The 13,779-nt window shown below is 45.1% G+C and overlaps 1 protein-coding gene across 4 annotated transcripts in view; it reads left to right on the forward strand.

The window, feature by feature from the left end:
- The first annotated feature begins 1,656 nt into the window (after window positions 1-1,656).
- The window catches only part of LOC135510718 (EH domain-binding protein 1-like protein 1), a 73,407-nt gene continuing 61,284 nt past the window's right edge, over window positions 1,657-13,779 (forward strand). For 3 of the 4 annotated variants that reach the window (XM_064931865.1, XM_064931866.1, XM_064931867.1), the window contains exon 1: window positions 1,657-1,933. In XM_064931865.1, the coding sequence (XP_064787937.1) occupies window positions 1,830-1,933 (104 nt within the window). In that variant the 5' untranslated portion in view covers window positions 1,657-1,829. The remainder of the gene's footprint in view (window positions 1,934-13,779) is intronic. The other variant, XM_064931868.1, reaches the window with a different exon arrangement.

The raw sequence follows: 13,779 nt of genomic DNA on the forward strand, positions 1-13,779 counted from the left end.
ATGCTGTAGTGACTCTGATCTCTCCATGACTCATATAACTACCATGTTATTTTCCACCCCTAGAAAGAGAGGGACATTATGGCCTCATCCCTTTTCTCAGTCAACTATTTAGTTGGCAACTTTTGGAATTCCTCTCAATTCCAATGTGAACTGCAGTTTCAACTTTGTCACATAGAAAACGTTTGTGACAGGTAATCAACTTGGCCCAGGGTCTAATTAACAGCCTTAACGATTGCTCTGACGACCTCTTGTGGCTGAGACTTCCAGCCTATTCATCCTCTGCCAATTATGCCAACTAACCTGGACAGCATCCTTATTTTAAAGGGAGCTAGGTCAATCTCGTCAGAGACATGACACGTTGTACCCCATTTTGGCTCTAAATTCTCCATTTGAAGTCAGCTGTCTGCATACAGTTGCCCTGAAGTACCATTTTTCCCAGCACATCCTGTGGACCCAGGTGGCACTGAATGACACAATGGTCATTGCAAATGGTCATTGCAAAATGTTGATTTTAGTTGTCAATTAACAATTTCTTTCTGGATTTGAATGTGTGCTTGGGGTTATTGTCTTGCTGGAAGATCCACTTCCGGCCAAGTTTCAGCCTCCCGGTAGAGGCAACCAGGTTTTGGGCTAAAATATTCTGGTACCGGGTAAAGTTCATCATGATACCATTGAACTGAACAAGGGCCCCAGTACCAGTGGAAACAATATAGCACCATAACATCAAAGATTCACCACCACCATATTTTACGGTAGGGTATGGGGTTATGTTCTGCATATTCATCCTTATTTTGACGCCAAACCCATCACTGGTGTATGAGGTCAAAGAGCACTATTTTCATGTCATCTGACCACAGCGCAGGTTCCAATCCAAGTGTCAATGCCGTTTAGCAAACTCCTGGCGTTTACATTTGTTGGATGACATGAAAATAGAGCCCTTACACTTTTTTGTTCTCAGGGCCAGTAATAACTCCCCAGCTGCCTGTGTCGGTCGGCGTTGCGCCACAACTTATAAATAAACACCAGAGTAAACTGAAAAGTCCCCTGCTATTAGGTACAGTGTGCTGTAGCCTTTGGTTTGCTGTATGAAGGGACTAAGCAAGAACATATTGCCCTGACATGTTTCCTGGCCCCCCAAATATCCGGTTCTTACATGTCCCCCCCCCCCAGTTATTTTTTTAGGCTATTGGTACCTATTGAATACCTCTTACCACACCTCAGCAAAGCCAGGACCATAGTGGGCTTATTACCATGGGGTTACATTGGCATGTCCCCCTCCCCAACCCCCAAACACAGTGCACCCTTGGACTCAAAAAATATATACATTGCTTCCCACACTCATCTCAAACAATGGACTAGCTACAGTTGCAATAACAAGGAGATGCTTTCCTATTTTTCATACTTGTATTATATTTTTAAACCAGTAGAATATTATTTAAATACATACTGGTCAAATGTTGTTTTTTAAATAAAGTCATAGGCTACAAGTGAAAATACAATACCTCAATTGACGTTTAATAAAAAGTGTTATTGAATGCGAAATTGTTATATGTTCATATCAAAGTTTTTTTGCTTGGGGTGTCGTCTGTCTCACTGTTCGGATCTGTCGTGGCGTGCGTTTGTTTTGCCTGAATTCTGTGTGTGACATTCGGGACATGTGAACACCAGTCAGACTGTTGAACAGTGAGTGAACATTGACGGTCTTTCTTTCGCAGCAAACGCAAGTGCTGCGGCAACAGACTGGTGTTTCCCCAAGCAGTGAGGGCAGAGGGGAACTGTGGAGAGGATTGAAACCAATGTCCCTTGAGAAAATAACATAGTCTCCAAACATGACTTCAGTTTGGAAGAGACTTCAGCGTGTCGGCAAGAAAGCCTCGAAATTCCAGTTTGCGGCGACTTTTCAAGAACTGACGGTAGAATGCACGAAGAAATGGTACGTGAATATAATTACATTTTAGTCATTTAGCATACGCTCTTTGTCTTATCTACAGCAAATTACAGGAGCAATTAGGGTAAGTGCCTTGCTCAAGGGCACATCGATAGGTTTTTCACGTAGTCTGATCGAGGATTCGAACCAGCGACCTTTCGGTTACTGTCCCAACGCTCTTAATAGCTGGGTTACCTACCGGCCTTTACTGGATTTAGCCTTGATAAAGTTGTCATGTCTGAACCGATAAAACAACCTCGTGGGGTTTGAAACTTTTGTCACCTTGTCCTTCATTTCCTTGTCCCCTGCTTGAGATGTAATTTAATCAGGTCATACTTTCAGGTTCATATTTGGTTTGTGTGCAATGCGCAATGATATGTTTGTTGTCCGTTTCTTACCGCTATTACATTGACTCAAACCATTTTTGTTGATCGTACACGTTTATTGCACAGTGCACAATGCATGAATATACTGTAGCCTACAGCTTTCTTCAACAGTCAAATCACTTCCGCATTTGTCCTCATGCTGTTTTCCCATTCTAATCATCGTCATGCGACAAGCATCCAAATTGACATTGTTGTTTTGAGCGTAAGCAAAACATATTTTGTCCAAATGTGCCTAAACTTTGACGTGTCACAGGTGTGAATAGATTATGACGATGTCATGTATATAACAGGCTTAAATAGATGATGTCATAAATTAGAATATGATAACATCTATTTAGACCTGTTATATGCATGACATCATCATACAGCACCTTTAGTGAATTGTTTTCCCTGTTCCAATCAGGTGATATTATTCTTAGGACCTATGTATGTAATTGTTTTATTTATCCAGGTAAGTTGACTGAGAACACATTCTCATTTACAGCAACAACCTGGGGAACAGTTACAAGGCATGAATGAGCCAATTGTAACTGGGGATGATTAGGAATTTGGCCAGGACACCAGGGTTAATACCCCTACAATAAGTGCCATGGGATCTTTAGTGACCACAGAGAGTCAGGACACCTGTTTAACATCCCATCAGAAAGACAGCAACCTATACAGGGCAATATCCCCAATCTTTACTCTGGGATATATATTTTTTAGACCAGAGGAAAGGGTGCCTCCTACTGGCCCTCAAACAGCACTACCAGCAGTATCTGGTCTCCCATCCAGGGACCAACCCTGCTTAGCTTCAGAAGCAAGCCAGCAGTGTGACACTGGGTGGTGTGCTGAAAGTCCTCTCTCAATGGTCAGGTGTGTGAGTGTGCACATTCTTGTTCCATGCAGTATAGAGTTGATATGGGTGTCCTCTTCCCCAAAGTTCACATTATACAACAGCAGCTGGGCTGTGTTTCTTTTACACTATTCCACGTTAGCTTTCTGTGTCCTCTCTGTTTTAACTGGGCCCGTTGTCCAAATTCAGAGGAGTGTGTTTATTGAACAGTTAACTTAATCTCCATTTATTATTTAAGTAGTTTTACCTTTTTATATAGGCCTATTTTAGACTGGCATGTTGCCTTAGCTCCAGAAGTTCTTGTCATTATAGACAATATAGTCTGTGTACTGTACGGTACAGTATTTCTGGGGTGCAACTTTCGCTGTGGTCAGGGGGACTTGACCCCCCCCACATTCTGAAATTGTATTTTTGTCCCCCCCCAGTTTCATCATTGCTCTGTGATACAAAAAGTGTCAATGGTGTGTTTTAGGACCATGCGGACATCTCAGTGCGGTCGGGTAGGCTATTTGGCAATTTGAGCCGTCTGGATTTAGGACTGCGCGGACCCCACAGAGCATGCAAACAGAGGCAGCTGTTGTCTGTGTGTGTTATGCTTTTTCTCCGAGTTGTAAAAGCAAGCAGAGCAGAAACTGGCTACTCTTTATTTGACTGTTGTAGCTGGCAAGGTAACTGCTGTTTGGAAGAAGAAGAAAAAAGATTCCCAGTGCTGAGCTAGTAGTGTACCTGACATGTAACTTTAGCTAATGTTTCATCCCCTCTCGATGAAATTCTGTCTGAAGTGAATGAACTAGCTAGCTAACGTTAGCTAGTTAGTATCTACCACAGCCAGTTCAGCTCTAGTCTCGAGCTATCTGTCAGGTAGCAGTATCTAACAGCTGTTGTGTGTATGGAAATGTTTTGTCCTGTTTCAACAGAAGTAAATTAACTTTGCTAGTTTTCGCCAGATGATGTAGCTACCATTAGAGAGAGCCAAAAGTTGGCTAATGTTAGCGAGCAAGCTCACAAACTTTAGCTATTATTTTTGGCTCAATAGACCTGAATCAAATGATGAAACCAGCAGTCAAAAGATTGAAGACCGATATTATTCTGACGTGCAATGTGAGGTTTTTATTAGAGTCAATATAGCAATGCAATGTTATTTATCTATCAGTTTCCCTAGGTAATTCCCTACTTTTCACACTGACATGGTATTAACAGCTCTGCAGGCTTCGCTGTTATGGTGTACATCACTATGCTCATCATGTCTTAGCAGGATGAGATGGTGACAGGGTCAGACAGCAAGGGAAGACCAGTCCACGGCGCTCAGGTGAATTTTGCAGTATATTATAACAATCAGTGAATGGATACAAAGTCCTGTCTTGAGTTGATGGGTAGACTATAGTCAGGTATCTGAGAATAATGGTATTTTCAATTATTGAACCATTGATTCTATTCTTGGATAATACAATGTATAAATGTACACCAAGGTAATCTTTTGTCGTGCTTCATCTGAGCAGCATCAGATGGTGACAGCAGGGTCAGGCAACCAGGGATGATCAGTCTGTGACGGCACTGAGGTGAACTTTTGTAAATGCAACTCTTTATTGTAAATAAGAATAGAATATGTTTCTAAACACTTCCATAATTACATAGAATACTGAATGAACCGTGAATAATGATGAGTGATGAAAGTTACAGATGCACAAATATCATACCCCAAAGACATGCTAACCTCTCACCATTACAATAACAGGGAAGGTTAGCATGTCTTAGGGGTAATGTGGAGGTGTTTAGAAACATATTCTAGTCTTATTTACAATAAAAGTGACACCACATATTACATTGTGTAGAAATGCCGCAAATGAGCTTTAGATGCCCTGAAAAATGTTGAATTTTAAGCAGATACTGTATCACTTAGTAGAACCTAACCCTAATCTACTCATGTAATCGTTTGCTCACGTGGAAACAGACTGTCAGGCTGGTGAGGCTGCGTGTTTTACAGCCCCACCGATGGCATGATGCACTCTGCTAATTCAATCAGTGAATCGGATGAAATGCTGCATATGACTGCTCTGCACGGTAGGTGCGCGTACACACTAGAGGTTGACCAATTATGATTTTTCAATACCGATACATATTATTAGAGGACCAAAAAAAGCAGATTCTGATTAATCAGCCGATTTTTATTTAATTTATTTGTAATAATGACAATTACAACAATACTGAATGAACACTTATTTTAACTTAATATAATACGTCAATAAAATCAATTTAGCCTCAAGTAAATAATGAAACATGTTCAATTTGGTTTAAATAATGCAAAAACAAAGTGTTGGAGAAGAAAGTAAAAGTGCAATATGTGCTATGTAAGAAAGCTAACGTTTCAGTTCCTTGCTCAGAACATGAGAACATATGAAAGCTGGTGGTTCCTTTTAACATGAGTCTTCAATATTCCCAGGTAAGAAGTTTTAGGTTGTAGTTATTATAGGAATTATAGGACTATTTCCCTCTATACCATTTGTATTTCATTAACCTTAGATGTTCTTATAGGCACTTTAGTATTGCCAGTGTAATAGTATAGCTTCCGTCCCTCTCCTCGCTCCTCCCTGGGCTCGAACCAGCAACACAACAGCCACCATCGAAGCAGAGTTACCCATGCAGAGCAAGGGGAACAACTACTAGAAGGCTCAGAGCGAGTGACGTTTGAAACGCTATTAGCGCAGGCTAACTAGCTAGCCATTTCACTTCGGTTAAACAGCGCAATGCTTGACGCACAACGAAGACCTGCTGGCAAAACGAACAAAAGTGCTTTTTGGATGAATGTTTACGCGCCTGCTTCTGCTTACCACCGCTCAGTCAGATACTTAGATGCTTGTATGCTCAGTCAGATTATATGCATTGCAAGACACGCTAGATAATATCTAGTAATATCATCAACTATGTGTAGTTAACTAGTGATTATTTACATTTAAGTCATTTAGCAGACGCTCTTATCCAGAGCGACTTACAAATTGGTGAATTCACCTTCTGACATCCAGTGGAACAGCCACTTTACAATAGTGCATCTAAATCATTAAGGGGGGGGTGGTGAGAAGGATTACTTATCCTATCCTAGGTATTCCTTGAAGAGGTGGGGTTTCAGGTGTCTCCGGAAGGTGGTGATTGACTCCGCTGTCCTGGCGTCGTGAGGGAGTTTGTTCCACCATTGGGGGGCCAGAGCAGCGAACAGTTTTGACTGGGCTGAGCGGGAACTGTACTTCCTCAATGGTAGGGAGGCGAGCAGGCCAGAGGTGGATGAACGCAGTGCCCTTGCTTGGGTGTAGGGCCTGATCAGAGCCTGGAGGTACTGCGGTGCCGTTCCCCTCACAGCTCCGTAGGCAAGCACCATGGTCTTGTAGCGGATGCGAGCTTCAACTGGAAGCCAGTGGAGAGAGCGGAGGAGCGGGGTGACGTGAGAGAACTTGGGAAGGTTGAACACCAGACGGGCTGCGGCGTTCTGGATGAGTTGTAGGGGTTTAATGGCACAGGCAGGGAGCCCAGCCAACAGCGAGTTGCAGTAATCCAGACGGGGAGATGACAAGTGCCTGGATTAGGACCTGCGCCGCTTCCTGTGTGAGGCAGGGTCGTACTCTGCGGATGTTGTAGAGCATGAACCTACAGGAACGGGCCACCGCCATGATGTTGGTTGAGAACGACAGGGTGTTGTCCAGGATCACGCCAAGGTTCTTAGCGCTCTGGGAGGAGGACACAATGGAGTTGTCAACCGTGATGGCGAGATCATGGAACGGGCAGTCCTTCCCCGGGAGGAAGAGCAGCTCCGTCTTGCCGAGGTTCAGCTTGAGGTGGTGATCCGTCATCCACACTGATATGTCTGCCAGACATGCAGAGATGCGATTCGCCACCTGGTCATCAGAAGGGGGAAAGGAGAAGATTAATTGTGTGTCGTCTGCGTAGCAATGATAGGAGAGACCATGTGAGGTTATGACAGAGCCAAGTGACTTGGTGTATAGCGAGAATAGGAGAGGGCCTAGAACAGAGCCCTGGGGGACACCAGTGGTGAGAGCGCGTGGCGAGGAGACAAATTCTCGCCACGCCACCTGGTAGGAGCGACCTGTCAGGTAGGACGCAATCCAAGCGTGGGCCGCGCCGGAGATGCCCAACTCGGAGAGGGTGGAGAGGAGGATCTGATGGTTCACAGTATCGAAGGCAGCCGATAGGTCTAGAAGGATGAGAGCAGAGGAGAGAGAGTTAGCTTTAGCAGTGCGGAGCGCCTCCGTGATACAGAGAAGAGCAGTCTCAGTTGAATGACTAGTCTTGAAACCTGACTGATTTGGATCAAGAAGGTCATTCTGAGAGAGATAGCGGGAGAGCTGGCCAAGGACGGCACGTTCAAGAGTTTTGGAGAGAAAAGAAAGAAGGGATACTGGTCTGTAGTTGTTGACATCGGAGGGATCGAGTGTAGGTTTTTTCAGAAGGGGTGCAACTCTCGCTCTCTTGAAGACGGAAGGGACGTAGCCAGCGGTCAGGGATGAGTTGATGAGCGAGGTGAGGTAAGGAGAAGGTCCCCGGAAATGGTCTGGAGAAGAGAGGAGGGGATAGGGTCAAGCGGGCAGGTTGTTGGGCGGCCGGCCGTCACAAGAAGCGAGATTTCATCTGGAGAGAGAGGGGAGAAAGAGGTCAGAGCACAGGGTAGGGCAGTGTGAGCAGAACCAGCGGTGTCGTTTGACTTAGCAAACGAGGATCGGATGTCGTCGACCTTCTTTTCAAAATGGTTGACGAAGTCATCTGCAGAGAGGGAGGAGGGGGGGAGGGGGAGGAGGATTCAGGAGGGAGGAGAAGGTGGCAAAGAGCTTCCTATTAGAGGCAGATGCTTGGAATTTAGAGTGGTAGAAAGTGGCTTTAGCAGCAGAGACAGAGGAGGAAAATGTAGAGAGGAGGGAGTGAAAGGATGCCAGGTCCGCAGGGAGGCGAGTTTTCCTCCATTTCCGCTCGGCTGCCCGGAGCTCTGTTCTGTGAGCTCGCAATGAGTCATCGAGCCACGGAGCGGGGGGGGAGGACCGAGCCGGCCTGGAGGATAGGGGACATAGAGAGTCAAAGGATGCAGAAAGGGAAGAGAGGAGGGTTGAGGAGGCAGAATCAGGAGAAAGGTTGGAGAAGGTATGAGCAGAGGGAAGAGATGATAGGATGGAAGAGGAGAGAGTAGCGGGGAGAGAGAGCGAAGGTTGGGACGGCGCGATACCATCCGAGTAGGGGCAGTGTGGGAAGTGTTGGATGAGAGCGAGAGGGAAAAGGATACAAGGTAGTGGTCGGAGACTTGGAGGGGAGTTGCAATGAGGTTAGTGGAAGAACAGCATCTAGTAAAGATGAGGTCGAGCGTATTGCCTGCCTTGTGAGTAGGGGGGAAGGTGAGAGGGTGAGGTCAAAAGAGGAGAGGAGTGGAAAGAAGGAGGCAGAGAGGAATGAGCCAAAGGTAGACGTGGGGAGGTTAAAGTCGCCCAGGACTGTGAGAGGTGAGCCGTCCTCAGGAAAGGAGCTTATCAAGGCATCAAGCTCATTGATGAACTCTCCGAGGAACCTGGAGGGCGATAAATGATAAGGATGTTAAGCTTGAAAGGGCTGGTAACTGTGACAGCATGGAATTCAAAGGAGCGATAGATAGATGGGTAAGGGGAGAGAGAGAGAATGACCACTTGGGAGAGATGAGGATCCCGGTGCCACCACCCCGCTGACCAGAAGCTCTCGGGGTGTGCGAGAACACGTGGGCGGACGAAGAGAGAGCAGTAGGAGTAGCAGTGTTATCTGTGGTGATCCATGTTTCTGTCAGTGCCAGGAAGTCGAGGACTGGAGGGAGGCATAGGCTGAGATGAACTCTGCCTTGTTGGCCGCAGATCGGCAGTTCCAGAGGCTACCGGAGACCAGGAACTCCACGTGGGTCGTGCGCGCTGGGACCACCAGATTAGGGTGGCCGCGGCCACGCGGTGTGGAGCGTTTGTATGGTCTGTGCAGAGAGGAGAGAACAGGGATAGATAGACACATAGTTGACAGGGTACAGAAGAGGCTACGCTAATGCAAAGGAGATTGGAATGACAAGTGGACTACACGTCTCGAATGTTCAGAAAGTTAAGCTTACGTAGCAAGAATCTTATTGACTAAAATGATTGAAATGATACAGTACTGCTGGAGTAGGCTAGCTGGTAGTGGCTGCGATGTAGCTAACCTAGAAAATCGCTCTAGGCTAAACAATTGTCTTAGATACAAAGACGGCTATGTAGCTAGCTAGCTACGATCAAACAAAACAAACCGTTGTACTGTAATAGTTACTACAGTGCTGCTATTCGGGGGCTAGCTGGCTAGCTACGTTAGAAGAACGACAATAGCTGGCCAGCTAACCTAGAAAATCGCTCTAGGCTACACAATTGTCTTAGATACAAAGACGGCTATGTAGCTAGCTAGCTACGATCAAACAAAACAAACCGTTGTACTGTAATAGTTACTACAGTGCTGCTATTCGGGGGCTAGCTGGCTAGCTACGTTAGAAGAACGACAATAGCTGGCCAGCTAACCTAGAAAATCGCTCTAGGCTACACAATTGTCTTAGATACAAAGACGGCTATGTAGCTAGCTAGCTACGATCAAACAAATCAACCGAAATCAAATTATGATTGATTGTTTTTTATAAGATAAATTTAATGCTAGCTAGCAACTTATCTTGGCTTACTGCATTTGCGAAACAGGCAGTCTTCTTGTGGAGTGCAATGAGAGAGAGTCAGGTCGTTATTGCGTTGGACTAGTTAACTGTAAGGTTGCAAGATTGAATCCCCCGGGCTGACAAATTGTCGTTCTGCCCCTGAACGAGGCAGTTAACCCACCGTTCCAAGGCCGTCATTGAAAATAAGAATGTGTTCTTAACTGACTTGCCTAGTTAAAAAGGTATAAATATTTTTATTTATTTTTTATCAGCAAATCGGCGCCCGAAAATACCGATTTCCGATTGTTATGAAAACTTGAATTCGGCCCTAATTAATCTTCCATTCCGATTAATCGGTCGACCTCTAGTACACACACACACACACACACACACACACACACATACACACACAAACACAGCTCAGCTCCTATGCATGCATGTTATGTGCACACAGCCAGTGGTGCTGTGGTTCCCGTCTGGGCTCTGTCACTGCAAGAGTTCCATTAGCATTACTCACGCCTAGCATGTAGCCTACTTCCTCCAACCGCTGAGATTTCGCTTGCAGACGAGTCTAGCTCTCTGTCTATCTCCTCATTGTTGTCGTCTACACCGACTTCACTAGTATCAGCATGTTAGGCCTATTTCTCTTGGGATGGCAGTCTATCAAACCATCCTACACGTATTCAGTTCGATGATAACATCCTTAATTACTGTCTAATTCTAATGATATAATAATCAAGCCTGGCGAGTTTAATAACCTCTTATTCATAGAAGATGACGTGACACTTATGACTGTTAGATTATATGGAATGAACACAAGCATCATTATGTGTTGGGGGAGGCAGGTAGCCTAGTGGTTCGAGTGTCAGGCCAGTAACCGAAAGGTTGCTACATCAAATCCCTGAGCTGACAAAGTATAAAAATAAAAAAATCTGTCGTTGTGAACAAGGCAGTTAACCCACTGTTCCTAAGCTGTATTTGTAACTAAGGATTTGTTCTTAACTGACTTGCCCGTTTTAAATTTAAAAAACTGTCTGCAGGTGATTGTCGTCTGTATGTTTTGGGGATCTGACTCTTAGCTGCGTACTGTGGGCCTGCTTGTTCATCAATACTGTCATGTGATGCTATGAAACAACAAACCTCACGTCACATTATTCTCTCACAACGAGCCTCAGCAGCCCAGGTCTGTAACAATGGTCGGTCATGTGCACATACTATGTTTCGGCCTACTGTGTTCACCAAAGTTCTCCGATAGTTCAGGGGTGTGTTTTTTGTTGAAATTCAGACATGTTAAACCTGTTACATTGTGGTTTTGGTGTCTGTTCACATACAGAGTATAGCAGGAACCAGACCATAGTGTTTGGGTGCTCTGGTTGAGGTTACCATGTTTCCAGTTGGCAAGAAGAATGTGTAAAATGTGGATCAGCTAGACAGGCCGTCCCACTTAACTGATTAGCAAAACGGCTGATCACTAATGTTCAGTTTGCAGAAATAATGTGTGTGCGTTATCTGTTCAAGGTTCAGTCTCCGAATACAGCACATCAGTCTCTCAAATGTGTTTCCTCCAGAATGCATGCCGGGAGTGGGATCAAAAACATACATTCATGTGACATGATGGAATATGGGAGTACAGTACAGTACAGTGCATCCCGTCTATAACACTGTAGCCTGTAAGATGATGTGGGAACCATTGACACAACGAAGGTTATTTGGCTACGTATTGGTATAGCTACCCATGTAAATGTAACAGTATAACTTTAGACCATCCCCTCGCCCATACCCGGGCGCGAACCAGGGACCCTCTGCACACATCAGCAACAGTCACCCTCAAAGCATAGTTACCCATCGCTCCACAAAAGCCGTGGCCCTTGCAGAGCAAGCGGAACTACTACTTCAAGGTCTCAGAGCAAGTGACGTCACCGATTGAAACGTTATTTAGCGCGCACCGCTAAACTAAGCTAGCTGTTTCACATCCGTTACATAAACACATTTTCAGTTTCATCAGCATGTTGAGTGACCCAATTCGATGACAGGTCAGTGGCAAGCTCTGGTTGCTTTTCGACCCTTACGTCTCTCATGTATTTCACAAATAGGTACTGTCGTGCAACACATCTGTGCTTGAGTTGGGCCGGGTGCTCACCGCCGCCTCAAATTGTCCACTGCGTGAGTACCGGCACCTCTTCTAGAATATTGGCTCGAGAGAACTACAGGCACCGTGCAATTCATCAAGAGTAGACTGCGGTGTGTAACTATGCTCGAGCGCGTGGCTGGCAGGTACATGGGGTAGGCGGATATTTGGCTGGCGGTGGATGAACTGAAGCAGCCGTTACCTAATGGTTAAGACCAACCATTCTACAGGTCTATTTCTGTGCCCCCCCACCTTTCCCCCAGCCCCTTCCCTTCCACTGTGCCCTTTATCCTCAATCCTCCCATCTTCTATAACTGGCCTGCAACACGAGAAAGAGGCCCTGTCAGACTGTTCACACTCTGCCCTTACTCTCTCTCCTCTCTATATGTTTTCTATTCTCTTTCCCTCTGCCAACAGAAATACAATGCTGTGAAAAATGATATGCTCCCTTTCAGATTTTCTAAATACTTGCATATTTTTTGACACTGAATGTTGTCAGATCTTCAACCAAACCCTAATATTAGATAAAGGCAACATGAGTGAACAAATTACACTAAATGCCGATACTTAATTCATTTATTTCATAAACTCAATTATGCAACACCCAATGCACCTGTGTGAAAAAGTAATTGCCCCCTTACACGACTGTTTGCAACAAAATGCTTCCTGTCGTTGTTGATCAGTCTCTCACGTCTCAAATGTTGGGCTCCTGAGTGGCGCAGCGGTCTAAGGCACTGCATCTCAGTGCTAGAGGTGTCACTACAGACACCCTGGTTTGAATCCAGGCTGTATCACAACCAGCTGTGATTGGGAGTCCCATAGGGTGGGTCACAATTGGCACAGGTTTGGCTGGTGTAGGCTGTCATTGTAAATAAGAATTTGTTCTTAACTGACTTGCCTAGTTAGATAAAATAAATGTCGCTATGGAGGAATTTTGGCCCACTCAAGTGACATTTGTGGGTTTTTCGAGCATTTCAGGCCCTGCCACAACTTCTCAATCGGGTTTCGGTCTTGACTTTGACTAGGCCATTCCAAAACTTTTAGCAGTGTTGCTTTTCAGACATTCTGATTTAGACTTGCTTGTGTGTTTTTGGATCATCGTTTTGCTGCATGACCCAGCTGCACTTCAGCTCACAGACGGATGGCCTGACGTTTTCCTTTAGAATTGTCTGATACAGATCAGAATTTATGGTTCCTTCAATGATGGCAAGTCATCCAGGTCCTGAGGCAGCAAAGCATCCCCAAACCATCACACTATCACCACCATGCTTGATCTTTGTTGGTATGAGGTTATTGCTGTGGAATGCAGTGTTTGGTTTTTGCAAGATATAACGGGACCCGTGTTGACCAAAAATGTCCACTTTTGACTCATCTGTCCATAGAACATTCTTCCAGGTTCTTTCAGGTGCTTTTTTGACAAACTTGAGTCAACTTTTTGGATGACATAGGTCCCGTTATGTCTGGCGAAAACCAAACACGGCATTCCACAGTGAGGACCTCGCACAACGGTCAAGCGTGGTGGTGGTAGTGTGGTGGTCAGAAAGGGGGTAAATACTTTTTCAGGGCACTGTAAAGTTTTACTCATGGGCAGCTAGACTTTTAAGTAATTATGTTCATTTTAGCATACTTCAAGACGTAACAGTGCATTCTGTTTCACTTCAACATGCAATTAGCCTGTTGCTTGTTTACCTTTTCGGAGTCGCCGGACTGACTGTATGCGAACAGCAATATCTTGCTCACTCACTATTGGCTCTTGTTGTCGGGAGTTGGCAAAGGTAAACAATGCAATGCTATTTCACGTCCCTGCAAAGAATATCTTCTAGGGTTACATAA

Source organism: Oncorhynchus masou, chromosome 23 (assembly GCF_036934945.1).
Source record: "Oncorhynchus masou masou isolate Uvic2021 chromosome 23, UVic_Omas_1.1, whole genome shotgun sequence".
Classification (NCBI taxonomy): Eukaryota; Metazoa; Chordata; class Actinopteri; order Salmoniformes; family Salmonidae; genus Oncorhynchus; species Oncorhynchus masou.